Raw genomic sequence first — 15,162 nt, 5'->3', positions numbered from 1 at the left:
TCGAATAGACCTGTGTGTGGCAATTTGAAATACCTGCCATAGTCCACTTATGAAAGTGTTGGGAATCCGAGAACATCACATGCCACACTGAGACACACGTGCTTACTTCCCTCCCCCCAGAAACTCCCTATCTGAGTTATTCAGGGCAGCCGTGCCAGGAATAGCGCTGTACTGTTTATGCAGATCACAGGCCCTTTCAACTTACAGTGTTGTTAAAGTGTTTAAATGAACAGGTGTAGTTCCTCCCTACATTATATTTCTACACTGATGCTGTGAGCAGAAATTTTGCGCATTTGAATCCTTATCGCCCCATTCTCTCTCAGGTTTTCTTTTGCACTGCAGAGCAGTGGCATCTGAACTGCACATGGAATGAGTGGGAGAAGGGAAGACTTTTTCAGGCTGAATGCCTATCTTTTATGATGTTAAATGTGATAGAGATTGGGTCAGCAAGAGTTTTCACTGAGTATTTTTATCACAATATTGGCATACATAGATGAATGAAGACATAGTGAAGACACTATGAAGAAAAAAATGCCTGCGGAGGCTAAAATTGTTTACCATAAACACTTGTTGAATATGTTGCAATGCTTAACTAATTTCACTCCTGCCATGAATGTGAACTAAAATAACCCCCGAAATGTGATAAACCAGTACTTATTGGTCTGAGTCACTTTCATTCTATTTAATTGCACTTTTAAATTATACTGAATCACACAGTCCTTTTGGGAGACTGTGTCCACCCATGGTAATTTTTAAAATGACAGATTAATTTGGACAGAATTATGGGCAAAAACATACATTATAACTGCTTAGTTTAGTAACACTGCTGCCCTCGTACAGTTCCATCAAAGCACGTTAATTGATGATAAATGATTTTCAGGGCCAATTAGGCCACTATCAGGTCTGCCAGCTTCAGGGATGCTGTCTGAAAATGGAGAGTTTGATGTTGGCTATTAAACCACAGCTGTATTCATCTTTTAGACAGGAATAGAAATCATAGTGGAAATGCAGGAATATTCCTAGCACCCTTAGTACCAATGCAAAGAATGGCAATGTTTAGCTATTAAGCATTTAATTTCTAAAAAGCAATTCTTTACCTATGTCAGCTCACCCATCGTTACAAAGCCACTTTCTATGCAGTGACTGCAGCATGGATGTAGCTGTAATATTCTAAGCTAATGTCCTTGCTTTCTCATAGCTGTGCTCATCTTTTCTCAAAGCTGTATTCATCCTTCTTCTTGCATTCCTCTGGCCTTCCCTCCCTTTCTCTGTGGTGGGATTGTACAGCTCCAGAGCAAGCTGAAATCTATTTCTGTCCCTGTATATTCTCTTCTGGCTGCTGCCAACCAGACCCTGCGTTGTCACGGTGATAGACATCTCCACCAGCCTCCCTCAGCCAATCAACACACCAGGTGTTTATGCCAAGAAACATGATCATTTTCCATTTCCTTCCCACTCCTCTTGCATGAGACTAAGGGATTAGTAGCAAAGCCTAGTGAAGAGCACTAAGTGAAAAACAGGAACCTTGGTAGTGGCACTCTGAGGATGGAAAATAAAGTGTTTAGCTTTGGAGGAAGTAGCTGAACTCCATGGATCAGTCAAGGTGAGAAAGAAGATAAGCATGAATTCACTTTGGTAGGTATATATGTGTGTCTTGTCTAGAAACAACCTGATCTAGATACATTAGGAGGAGTTGTCTTGTATTATGTTGCTGTTTTTTGATTACCAGTATGAGCCCTCAGTCTCACATCACTGAATAATATCCTTATTAAAAAAACATTCAAGTATGAGGATGCTAAGTGGTGTGTCAGTTATGTCTTGTGAGCTGAATTTTCACCACATTTCTGTGGTGACTATTATCTAGTGTCAAGAGTAGTGTTTCTGCCACATTTTACCTAAAATTTACTTTTGTAACTTTGATGATGTATATATTCAGACACACTTTTTTTAGAACTCCTCTTTGAACTCACTCATAATGCAGTCTTCAGCAAAATCTTTAGTGAAGTATTTTGTCTCATTATACAGTTTAGCTTGTGAAATGCAGAACTTCAGTTCTATCATAAGGAAACAGTGTGTGTGTTTCCATGACGATGAGTTAATGATGGCTCCAGATGGAGTCCACCTCCTGAAGGCATTTGCAAATTCGTTTCATTCATTCTCATTCATTTCCCAGATCTTTTTATGGTGTCGAATACATACAGAGACTAAAGAATACCATTATCCAATCCAGACACATCCTACTTACATACATTGAGAAGACATTTCTCAGTGTGTCCTACTAAATAGAAATGGAGAGCATTTATAATGCCTCTGACAGCTAAAGCACTGGCTGAGTGTGCTCCATTCAGTATTTCAGTGGTCTGTGTGTAGCTACTCACTGAATAAGATAAGCGCATACTAAATACAGCAAAAATAGGTATTTTGTTGCCATGGGAACATTCCTCATGTCTTCACCCCATATGGTAAATGGCATTTACATTAAAAAAAGGGAATAAGGAGGCAATTTACTTGGAATATTTAGGTGTAATTATACTGTACCTCTATCAAATAGAATATAATGTATAACAGTAAAGAGACAATAGTCTAAACTCTCTTTAATCAGGTCTTTATTAGAAAGTTGAATACACAGTGTAAATGGCCTTTTACCACAGTGAGAGTGAATATGCTTGACAGTTTGTTCCATTACCTATTTTGACCATCCCTCCCTTAGAAACAGGTGCTATTTTTTGTGTAATGTAGCCATTTGTATTGTACTCTGTATATGAATATTCAGTATAAACAGATGGATTAATGAATTAAAGGAAAAATGGTGGCTTTGTTATGAAGTGGGGGGACTTTTGCTGGCATAGTTTGTGTCCACTTATCCACTTTGAGGGAAGGGACTCTGCAAATCAATACAGTTATTCTGACTGATCACCTTTATCCCATGATGAAACCTTTCTATCCTGATTCGAGTGGTCTCTTCCAGGATGACACTGTCCTCATCCACAGGGCTCGAGGGCTCATAAAGTAATGTACACTATATACACAATATCTATCTATCTATCTATCTATCTATCTATCTATCTATTTAAAGCAATATTTTATCTATAGGTTTAAGGGTTACTGGCAGGCATGCTCGGGGTAAACCTTAAAGCCTATAGATAAAATATTGCTTTTATTTTCTTGTTTAGTTGTAATATTCTGCAATAAAACACAGGACACTCCAGGTGTTCAAAAACCTTTGATTGGCAATGTATTTATAAAACATTTGTTCATTCATGTTCAGTAACCAATTTATTCTGGTCAGGGTTACAGTGGATGCAGTCTATCCCAGGAGGTGGCAATACCCCCTGGATTGGACGCCAGTCCATTGCATGCTCATTCACCACTAGGGGCAAATTAGTGTAGCCAAACTTACCAGCATGGTTTTGGACAGTCGAAGGAAACCGGAGAACCTGGAGGAAACCCATGCAGAGTATGCAGAGAGAACAAGCAAAATTCTAAACATACAGTAACCCAAATTCAGGATCAAACCAGGGACCATGGAGCTGTGAGCCAGCAACACTATCCACTGCACCACACCACCATGCTGTTTCTGCATACAATTTCTGCATACAGTTGTCTAACAGGGATATGATACTTGTTTTTCAAACTGTGTCTATTTACAATTTCCCTGGTATGTACTGTTCATCATAGCAATGTTTTCTATTGAAAAGCAGTTTACCATCTTCAGCAGCAGCATACACATGAAAAAGAGGCTTTGTTGTTTACCAGCCTACTCCAGTATACAGTGTATGTGTGTGTGTGTGTGTGAAAGAAAGAAAGAGTATGGCTGAGAGGGAAAGAAGTTGGGTGTCAGATCACATCTAAATAGTCAGTAGCCATGAGTTGTGCCCGGGATAGTGGAAAAGCCAGGCGACCCAGTGGGACAGACCATTATATTTATAGAGAGAGATGAGAGGCTTGACCTTCACTGTTCATTGAGGATCAACCATTTAGAGCAATAACTCAACATACTCAATACTGTAGATACAAGTCTCCTATATGGTGTTTGCCACATGTTCTCCAATACCTGCCTTGAGCTCATTGTTTCTTTTGGTTCAGTAACTGGTTTGTCAATTACATGCTTCAATCATTATTTTTATACTCTGTAGTGTTAGAATTTCACTTTATAAATACTTTATAAACTGATAATAATATAAACTCTTTAATATCTGTACTAGATTTGATTCAAAGCCATATAACATATGCATTATCTCATGCTATTTAAACTCTCCCATTCATAGCAGCACTCAGTTGGTTTTTGAAATCCAAACTTGGTACTCATAGCAGGGCAAATGTTTTTAATTATGTAAATTGTTTTATATTATGCATTTAAATGACAAAGACATTTGATTAAAGGTTTATATGATACATAATGGATTTATCTTTGGCAAAGGTAACAATTAATATATGATTGAAATTTGTCATAAGGTAACTTGTGATTTTCAGTCAAGCATTATCATGTGTTGAGAGTCTTGTCAGCATATGGCAGACCCCTTGAATAAGTCTTTTATATTGTTGCATTGAATACTTTTTATTTTATATAATTTTGTAAGCATTTTGTTTAGAGGCACAACTCAACTCATGGTGTACATACTTATCTATGCAGTGCACACTGAATGAATGATGTCTGTGCACTGCTTTCCATGCCTTCAAAAGTGGTCTTCACTGTGGGCTGTTGCATAACCCCTAACAGGGCCCCTTTGCTATTTTTGTTCCTGGATACACGTCTCAGTGAGGTATTTTCTGTGGCGACTCGCTTACATCAGTAGGTCTGATAGTGTACCCTCAATACACACGATGTGGATCATTGATGGGGCTTATCTTTGGCTTATTTGGCTTTAAAACTGCTTTCCTTGAGGGTGACATACTGGAATATGGAAGATGGGAATTCTAAAGGGAGCTGGAAATGACTGGAGATATTGGACAAGGCTGTATTTGAACACCAGGTTTGTAAATGGCAATCGATATGTTTGATGTTGTTGTAGCTGTGCTTGCTAGAGGGTGACTTGCCAGTTTGAGTCTGTCCTTGACTGCTCTGCTCTTATTCACCATGTAATTCATCCATCATGCAGTCCTCCAGTCTTTCCTGAAGTGCCACTGTGGATGTCATTTATAAGACTGCTTGATTTTATAAGTTGCCAGGCTTTGGCTCTTGTGACTGCTGATACAGTGGGGTGCTGATACATGACGTAATGACATTCCCCTGACTCTGGCTATATTTTTCAGTGACTTGCTATTGAATGTTTTTCACTCTTCATGTTGTAGCTGGTGGTGTTCGTGCAGATGTGTAGGAGTGTTGTCAAAATCGGAAGTGGTAACAGTTGGTCAAACCTTTACACTTTTCATTCATAAGCTCCCAGAACAGTCTATGATGACAATAATGATGGAAAACATGATCCTATATACATTTAATTGTTTTTATTCCTTCCTGTAGTCTATGATTCCACATTTAGAAGATATCGTCAACCATTCTGTGGTTCAGAAATGATCACCGTGAATGAGAGCACACAGTTACATTTGTTTTTTTTTTCATGTCTTTCACTCATTTGTCCACTCATTAATTCATCCCCCCGCGCAGAGGGAGACCCAAGAATGAGATCAGAGTGACCTTGAGAGGAATGCTGGAGAATCCTATCACCTCTAGAGACCCCTCTATACCACCTCCACCTCTTTGTACAAAGTGAATTGTGACAGTGGCAATGTTTCAAAGTAAACTAAAGTATGTGGTTCAGGTTTCCTTTCTGATATAATAGTGTGAAGTCTTCTGATGTCCTAATTAACACAAGCTAAGAGGTCTGCACCAGATAATCTTATATAACCTCATTAAAGTTGCATTGTTACATGTGAGGAGATGAACTGCTCCTGGTTGTCTTTCTTGATGCTGTTATTAGTGCTTTATTTTTTGCACAAATTCTACATTAATAGCAGTGTTTGTTTACTGTTACACTAATTAAGTGAAAGCTTATTTAACTCTCCTCCAACAGCCCTACTAGCTGTCAGTTTTACCCCTTTGCAGTCACGTTAGCTGTCTAGAATCAGCCATATTTGCGTAATAAAAGTAACAAAGTTACTGTAACCACCTATACTTAGGAAATGTGGAGTGTGTTTATGCTGAAATTTATTTTCCAGTCAGAATGTTAGGCTGCTCCTTTCCAAAGGTATGTAGCATATACATTACACGCTTGCTATAAAAGTGGCCATTTACACTATAAATAGCCATAGGCAAACATGTAAAGTGATGCGGCTGTTAGATTGTGCTTAATCACCATAGCATCAAACAGACTCAGTTTAGAGAATTATTTATTAATATTCAAGAATTTTTTATTATTATTATTATTATTATTATTATTATTATAAGATGTTTTATTATGATAGAGATGTAAATTACTTTCTGCAGTGTTGAAAAGTCTAGCTGACATTTATTCTGTTCAATTTTCATGTCTTATTATATTTGTGTATCCTTATTATTTTCCTTTAGATAACCTGGAACTGGTACTTAGGCCTAAAAGTACACTGAAGAAGGAATAAAACCAGAAATGAAAACAGTGGAAAGAAAATTACCCACCATTTTTTGAGAATCAAGCAACCAGCCTGAAGACTACATCTGTACTTTTTGGAACTTATGGCACTTAAAAAAGATATTACACCAAATTAATTAGGATTTTTTTATACTATTGGATCCTGCAAAATGAAGTAGCAAAGATGTAGCAGACATAAGTATTGATATTTTAAAAAATATATTTGCATCATGGAGACTCCTGAACCCGCTATTGCAGTAGGATGTTCCCCACAGGGAGGCACTTTGAAAGAAGAGAAACACTCTGATTCTGAAATGGCCCAAAGAGATCATTTTCCTGGCACCAAGGACAAAATACCACTAACAGAAAGACCCCACAGAGATGATTTGAGGTCATGTCCCAGCACTGAGACACAAACAGTGGGGTCAGGAACTAGTCCCCCCTTAGAAGCCAGTGAAGAGAATCCAATCTACACATGGAGGAAGACACAGCGGTTCCCTCCCCCTGGCAAACGTTTCCAATCAAATGTTAACCTCCTGTCAGTGGGTGTGCACAAAAAAGAGCTGAAAGTGAAGAAGACAGGAAAGTATGTGTGTCATTACTGTGGGAGAGCATGCGCTAAACCGAGTGTGCTGAAAAAACACATACGTTCTCACACTGGTGAGCGACCATATCCATGTGTTCCTTGTGGTTTCTCATTTAAAACTAAAAGTAATTTGTACAAACACAGAAAGTCTCACACACATGCTGTCAAAGCAGGATTGTTTCCATTTTCAGAGCAAGATAGGAAGCTTAGTAGTATGGACGAAGAAGTGACAGTAGGAGAAGGAGAAATGCACTCAGATGCTGAGCAGAGTACTGACACTGATGAGGAGGTGAGAGAAGAGGCGGCTCTTGCACAGAGGCAGCCGATGCACAGAGGCAGGTCTATCCAAATGAAGGACAGGGGGGATATTGTACAGGAAAAGTGTGGTAGACATACACAAACGATCCCTGGGATAACCTTTACACACAGTTCATCAAATGAGAGTATGTCAGGAAAAGTATCTTTATGGCAGTTTAGAGAAAAGATGACACCTGTTATTGTCACTCAGGTGGACCAAGAACTTGAGTCTTCTACCATAAAGCAAAGACTAGCCCTTAGGCTTTCAGAGAAAAGAAGTCAAGATTCCCTCTCTCTCCCTAGCTCATACAGCAAAGGCAGCACTGACTCTGGCTACTTTTCACGCTCGGAGAGTGCAGAACAGCAGTTCAATCAACCCAGCGCAAATGCAAAGTCATACCAAGAAATTATGTTTGGGAAGTGTTATAGACCAAGCACCAAGCCAAGGCAATCAATCACTGTACAGACTTGCATGACAGACATAAATGAGACTCCATCCAGTTTTATGATTAAATTGACCAAAGGAATGGCACCTGAGGAAGCCACATGCCATTTGCCCAGACACAAAAAAGACTTGGCCAGATCAATAAAAATCGAATCAGAATCTTTTCAAGAAGAAGAATATCAGGAAATCCCAGAAATGTTTCAGTGCAGGACTGAACTATTAGAAACACCACCAGAATGTGGTTTACTTTTACGGAGCAACTCTCTTCCAACACCATCTGATTCCAATGTAAGTGCACCACAGGCGCTAAGAAGCAGTAATTCTTTTGATGAGAGGATGACAAATGAGGAAATCTCGTTTCGTAGCTCCATGGGCATGAGAAAGCTTATGAGACAGGCTGCCTTTGAGCATTCTGCACATGAAGGACATGCAGAACTGGATAACCACACTTTGGTTTGTGGCCTGAAATCAGAGCCAAAAGTTGACAGTGCTGATGATTCTAAAATTGGAATAGAGAATTGTCCAGAATCGGAGTCATGCCTCATGTTTCAAAACCACATGATGGAAAATGCTACAAGGAAACGTAGAAAAGGAAAGAACATTATGGAAGAGGAAGATTTTCCAACCCAAAATAAGCCTTCATGCTTGCCTGACCTCACAGGGGACCTTTGTACAAAGCAAGATATTCCGGATGCTTCATATACTGACACAGAGAGATGGGCTGGCAGCAATGTTATCTCTGTAATTCAACACACAAAATCATTAAGTAGGCCAGGTTCTGCAGAGAAGTCCACTGATTTTGAGTCACAACAGTTCAATAAAAGTACCCTTTACCAATTAATTGAAAAGGAGCAGATTAAGGAGAAGTACAAAACTGACCCACTCATGCATTCTGGAAAAATAGAGAGTCAATACAGTGGAGGTAGTTTGATCTACCATTGGTCTCATTTATCTAAACAACTAGCGTTTCAGTCTGGCATTCAAGTTCCAGAGATTAGAGTTACTGAGGAGCCTGACAAACCAGAAAAAGTACGAGATGTGCAGGTTAGACCAAATGAAAAAAACAGAGAAGAATTCCAGTGGCCTCAGAGGAGTGAAACTTTGTCAAACTTCCCAGTTGAAAAGCTACCACCAAAAAAGAAACGCTTGCGTTTAGCTGAGATGGAATGTTCCTCTGGTGAATCAAGCTTTGAATCTGCTTGTACTAGTCTCTCCAGAAGCCCAAGTCAAGATAGCAATTTATCTCACAGCTCAAGCTTTTCTCAATCACTTGACAGAGAGGATAGTATGAATGTCGCATCTCCCGCTAAATCGGATGAGTTTAGTAAGTGCTTGGAGTTCTTGTCTGTTCCAGGAAGCTCACTAAGCCAACAGAGAGAGATGAGGCGCTCTGCATCAGAACAGGCACCCTGCAACTTACCCACTGAATTACCAGAATTTAGAAGTAAGTCCTTTGACTATAGCAACCTTTCTTTTTCAACCAGCCCTATCCAAAGTGACATCTGTGCCAGTGAATGTGGATTTAAAGAACGGAGAAGAGGCTGTTTGGTTAGACAGGCTTCTTTGAGTGGTGATCCAGAGACACATGATAAATCTATGGAGATGAATGCTACACAGGGAAGCTCAGATGCAGTTGACATGGGCAGGAAAATGTCTTCACCAGACAAACAGTTTTTGTTGGACTTGTCTAGGATGCCAGAGCAAATCCCTCATAAACAGCCTCTTCTTCCCCAGACTTTACAGATGCATCAATGTCATGGGCTAAAGCAGAAAATAAAGAAAGAACCTGAAGATTCAAAAACAGCAGAAGATCCTAGAATCGCTCTGGCAGATCTACCGAAAGACCATTCGCACAGTGTGACCAATGTCTTGTCAACAATAGCAGTCCTTTCACAAGCTCAGCCTGCTTTAGCCAATCAGAGCATGCGTGGTTTGTTAGTTCCAGTGAGAATTCAGATGCAAGTACCATGCTATGGAAACATCACATACACTAGTATATCTCATATTCTGGATTCTCAATATGCGACAAACATAAGACCTAATAATGTTATCTCTCAAAGTCAATGTTTAAGTGTTACATCACAACAGAGAGTAGGTTTTGATGTATGTCAAACACCAGGACATCCAAGAGGACTTCTGCACAACCCACAGTCATCTCCTGCAAAACTTAATACAGGCATACCGCTGTCCTTGACCTCTAGAACCATTTCAACTACAGAGGCTCCAAGCGGTGGAGCTAGTAAGCGAATGCTTTCTCCTGCCAGTAGTATTGAGCTCTTCATTGAAGCAACTCAGCAAAAACGAGTCAAAGATGAGAATATGTATGGACAGATTGTAGAAGAACTTAGTGCTGTAGAATTAGGTCATCCTGATCTTGGAATAGAGAAACAGAAGAAAGAGAGTAAGTCAACACATGTACAAAATCCATCTGTGACTGTTGAAGAGATAGAAATGGAGGATTCTAATATAGACTTCTACAATAAAGCAGGCTTACCATTGCCCAGCAGTGTTTCTCCAGAAGCAATTTTAGTAAATAATTTGCCTATACCTGTGCAGATTGCTACAACAACCTTACCTAGAGATATTGCCAATACTTGGATACTATCTCAGTTTCCAGGTCTTCACACTACAACACGTGTGAGTTGGTGTTATCTCAATTGTTCCAAACCAAACAGCACCCAAACAGCACCTCATTTCTCTGTGTATGCCTCTTGGTTTATGAGATGCCATAATCCAAATCCACCAAGTCTCAGTACTGGAAAGGCTCTTGCCCTTCTCCAATCTAAACAGTGCAAACAAAATGCCACATATACAATCGCAGCAATGCATCAACCAGGAATACTTGTTACTTCAACTTTGTCAAGTCACAAACAGGAACAGGTTGGTTTTTTTTTTTACTGTTTCCTATGTTGTTTATCTGGGGTTTGTGTATAAATTCAACCACATTATATTACTTAATTCTTATTTTTTTTACAGGGGACCATTGAGGCTAGGGTAGGAGACATAACATATGATGCACAAATGAAAGATATTAAGCAAAAATGTAGACCTTCACGTGATAATAGCAAGGAAACTGAGGCCCCTTTAAGGCAAACAGAGCCTGCTCGGGTAAAGATTTTTGAAGGAGGGTGAGTAGTATCTTTCTGTACAAATATCAGAATTGTTTTATTGATGCAAATCTTTGCTAACATATGTACTGATTTTCAGGTACAAATCAAATGAGGACTATGTGTATGTCAGGGGACGTGGCCGTGGGAAGTATATTTGTGAAGAGTGTGGTATTCGATGTAAAAAACCTAGTATGCTAAAGAAACATATACGCACTCACACAGATGTGAGGCCCTACATATGCAAGTGCTGTAACTTTGCCTTCAAAACAAAAGGTTGGTTTTTTACCATATTTTCTATCACACAATATTTGCTACTCTTAAACATATTTTCATCAGATGAGGTCAAACAATGTCTTTTTTCAAATAAAGGGAACTTGACTAAGCATATGAAGTCAAAAGCCCACTTGAAAAAATGCCTTGAGCTTGGTGTTTCACCCATGAATATGGACAATACAGATGTTGCTGGTAAGTCCATTATGGCTAACAGAATATCCCTCATTTTACTGGTGTTTTACTTTTTAAAAGTGGATAAGCATAAACAATTAGTTATTACAGCTGATTTCTGAAAATGATCATTTAAATGACTTATTTAGAACTAATGAATTAATTTGATTCTCTGTTTATTTTCAGAACATGAAGATGATGTACAGAAATCATCAGAGATTAGACCAGTAATGGATGCATCCATTAAACATCAGTTCTCTGATGCGGATGACTCAGATGGTGGCGAGGAAGATGGAGATGAACCAGATGATGATGAGGATGATGAATATGATGGGGACTCTACACCAAGAACCCACTCCAGAAGCACAAGTCCTCAGCCTTACACAATTAACAAACCATTTCCCTCCATCTGTTTCACTAAGAACTTGGATCCTAAAGAAAGGCTTGAAGCATCATCAGTCAGTAATGAGGATGATCTAACTCTTGAGCAAACAAGCACCTCATTTGATCCATGCACACCTCAACTGCTCTCTCCTTGTTGGGACTCACCTCATCAAAGAAACATCTGTCTACGGGGGGATCTGTGTCCACAAAGTCATCTGACTCCAGGAAGGGCTCCCTCCCCCTTGAGACCCATTTTTCCAAGGCGAGATGTGAACATTAGAGGGGATCTCTCACCCATTCGCCAGCTCTCACCTGTAAGACCCATTTCGCCAATGACAGATGTATCAAGGTATCGCGCATCCTCCCCACGTGGGCAACACAGAGGCATGCTTAGGGCTGCATCACCACGCAGGGGGACCTATCAGCACAGATCCTATGTGGATTCAAGCAGGGAGATGAAATGTGAAGCCTCTGCCCTAAGACAATACAATGCAATGTACACAGAAATGGTATGTCACTTAAATGTAAAACTTCTGATTGTTAATAGCTTTAAATTTCTAGTAGACATACTACTTCAACATGTAATATCAATAACCGTTTAATAACATATTCATAACAATATGATCATTTGATCACTCACAAAATCAATAAATTGTGCTAATGTTTAATTCAGGATAAGCGAGAGGCCATTCTTCAAAATGTCACTGATGGTGTACGCTGTGGTGCCGACGCATCCACCCTCCCCAGCCGAGGCATTTTCAGCCACTTGCCTTTGCACTCTCAACAGCAGGTACAGACACCCATCCCAATGGTTCCCATTGGAGGTTTAAGAATGCCCTCCATCTGCCCATCTGGTGTTCCTGTAGAGGCACACTCTCAGTCACTACCACAGGGGGACATATCAGAAAGGGCTAATTCCAGGCAAGCCTCAGCTTCTGTTCCAGGACCTGGAGTAAGTAACATATCATCCCAGAGGAAAGAGCAGCCAACATCTTGCACTGGTCTTGCCAGCAAGGACAACAAGCAGGAGGAAAGTGTCCACATCTGTGCAGAGGCTATTGCATCCCTCAGGATCACGTCAGAGGATGTTATTGGTAATCCTCCAAAAAGCTGATTCAAATAGCTTGTTGCAAAACATTTTGTTAAGTCAAGCTAAATCAAGCTCATATGATGATTGTTGTTTTGGTAAGGTGCAATATGTGGCCAAAAGAAATGATAAGGCGTATATGCACATAATTTCATATAAAGATGCACAGCACATATTTTAATCTAACTGCCATATCAGAGTCACATTTCCTATAACCACCACTTATTTTGTCTATACATATATGGCCATATAAATATTAATATGCAGTCCATAAATATTGAAGAGGTATTTCAGGAGATTTATTCAAATTTCAGAATCATTGGAAATTATTTCTATTTTTTCAGCAACTAAAAAGTACCATCCCTTTCCAAATCTAGTGCATTAATATATATATATATATATATATATATATATATATATATATATATATATATATATAAATCATGACTATAACTTAATCATCCCCGTCTGATCAGCTTGTGCCTTTTTAGAATTGTTTGCCTATGCCTCAGTGAGACAGAAGTATTGGATGTATTGTTAAAGCAGTGAATATAGTGTTAAACTGATCTAAAGTACTGTTGATGCTTTTGAAATTGCACTCAATTCACATTATACAGTTTGAATACTAACTTCAGTAGTGCTACAATATTGCTTGGTATATAGTTGTTATTTATGTTTGCTGGTGCATTTGTTTAATCTTTGGACTTTTCAGCACTTATGCAACACAGTGACATGTTGTTCATGTAGTTTATGATATGACAATGTATTATTGCTATGATAACCTAAAGTCATTTGTAAATGTTATGCAGTTAGATGACTATGTAAAGCACTTTCTACTGAAGTAATTGACTGATGCTGTGCAGTTGATATTTGGGCTATTTGGAATCATTGTATGACTGATTTTATCAAATGGCACAACATTCCAGCCACTGTTTAGTCAATTATATGCACATAAATATACACATGGTGTTGGGTAGTAAAGGATTACATATCAACTAGATTATGTATTCAGGTTACAAAAATGATGGACTACATATAAACAGGATTATGCATTCAGGTCATGAAAAAGTAATAAGGCAATCAACCCAGAATGCATTAAAATCTATTTATTTACAGACTAATTTTGTAAACATTACGTAGTCACGTTCTGTCTGATAATAATCATATTTGATTACAAAAAATAAGTATTGTATGTTTACATTTTTTCACATTCTAAGCCATTGAAATCATTAAGTATAATGTAGCTAGCCAAAACATTTTTCTAACATGGAGCAATTTAGGCACAACATTTTCATATTTCTTAAAGCATATCTTAATTAATCTTGAACTACACCTGCCTAATAACTGAACATAATAATAAAAAAAGGTCAGATTATGTTGTATTTTTCATAAATCCATATTTATAATCAGTGCCTGAGTACATTTTCTAAGTAATCTGCCCAACACTACACATATTCTCATGAACACACAAGCACCTACATACACACAAGCACACATGCACTCACGCCAAGGTATACACACACACACACACACACAATCATGTACTGTAATTATTTTTTTCTAGTGTGTCCTGTGTGAGAACAAACGAACAAGAATTGATGTCTGTACAAGTTTTTTTCTTGACATCAGATTTGAATTGAACTGTGTTTGATTGTATACAGTTTTAAGGTGCAATTGTTTTTAAATGTCTCAACATGAAAGTATTGTATTAGACATAGAGAGGAAATATAAATTAGTATGATATTTTGGGACAAGATCGATCTAATGTTCCATTTTAGTGTTCACTTAATATAGGCTATAGATGAAATTTATATTCAGTGAGTGTTAAAACAATGAGCTCATGATAAGGTTAGTTATATGAAAGACTTTTTATGTCATGTTTACATTATAACTAATAGTGTATTTTGTTTCATTTAGTTCAGTTGTATTTATTGCATTTGATATATCACCAAATTCTGATATATCTTACATGAACATCATTCACAGGTATTCAGAAATATTTATTTATTGCCCATGAAGGCAGCTGATTTCTCTATGATACTGTGTTTTTTTTTCTTTTCTGATTACAAGATGTCCATAAGTATATTAAAGTTATATGATAAGGATTTGTCAGCAATGTTCTTACCTCAAATTACTTACAAATAAATGTTTAATAAAGAAAACTGATCAACTTTCTTTAGTAACATATTTGGAATTCATTTCTCCTATACGCTCTCTCTTTAAATAATAAAAAATAAGCCTATAATTTATTTTAGAACACCATT

The 15,162-nt window shown here is 38.2% G+C and overlaps 1 protein-coding gene across 6 annotated transcripts; it reads left to right on the top strand.

Annotated features, from left to right (window-relative positions):
- The first annotated feature begins 1,446 nt into the window (after positions 1–1,446).
- Positions 1,447–15,073, top strand: hivep2b (HIVEP zinc finger 2b). Of its 6 annotated transcripts, none has more exons than XM_053237450.1 (8): positions 1,469–1,603; positions 5,606–6,185; positions 6,506–10,753; positions 10,850–11,001; positions 11,081–11,256; positions 11,353–11,448; positions 11,614–12,320; positions 12,485–15,073. In XM_053237450.1, exons 3-8 carry the CDS (start codon positions 6,776–6,778, stop codon positions 12,923–12,925), a joined length of 5,550 nt encoding a protein of 1,849 aa, XP_053093425.1. In that variant the 5' UTR covers positions 1,469–1,603; positions 5,606–6,185; positions 6,506–6,775; the 3' UTR covers positions 12,926–15,073. The 6 variants fall into 6 exon arrangements, with proteins under 6 accessions (XP_053093424.1, XP_053093423.1, XP_053093425.1 ...); XM_053237447.1 differs by lacking the exon at positions 1,469–1,603 and adding an exon at positions 3,088–4,973; XM_053237449.1 differs by lacking the exon at positions 5,606–6,185 and having other exon boundaries at positions 1,447–1,603.
- The last annotated feature ends 89 nt before the right edge of the window (positions 15,074–15,162 follow it).

The sequence above is a fragment of the Pangasianodon hypophthalmus genome, chromosome 10 (assembly GCF_027358585.1).
Source record: "Pangasianodon hypophthalmus isolate fPanHyp1 chromosome 10, fPanHyp1.pri, whole genome shotgun sequence".
Classification (NCBI taxonomy): domain Eukaryota; kingdom Metazoa; phylum Chordata; class Actinopteri; order Siluriformes; family Pangasiidae; genus Pangasianodon; species Pangasianodon hypophthalmus.
This window is presented reverse-complemented; position numbering and strand designations above follow the sequence as displayed.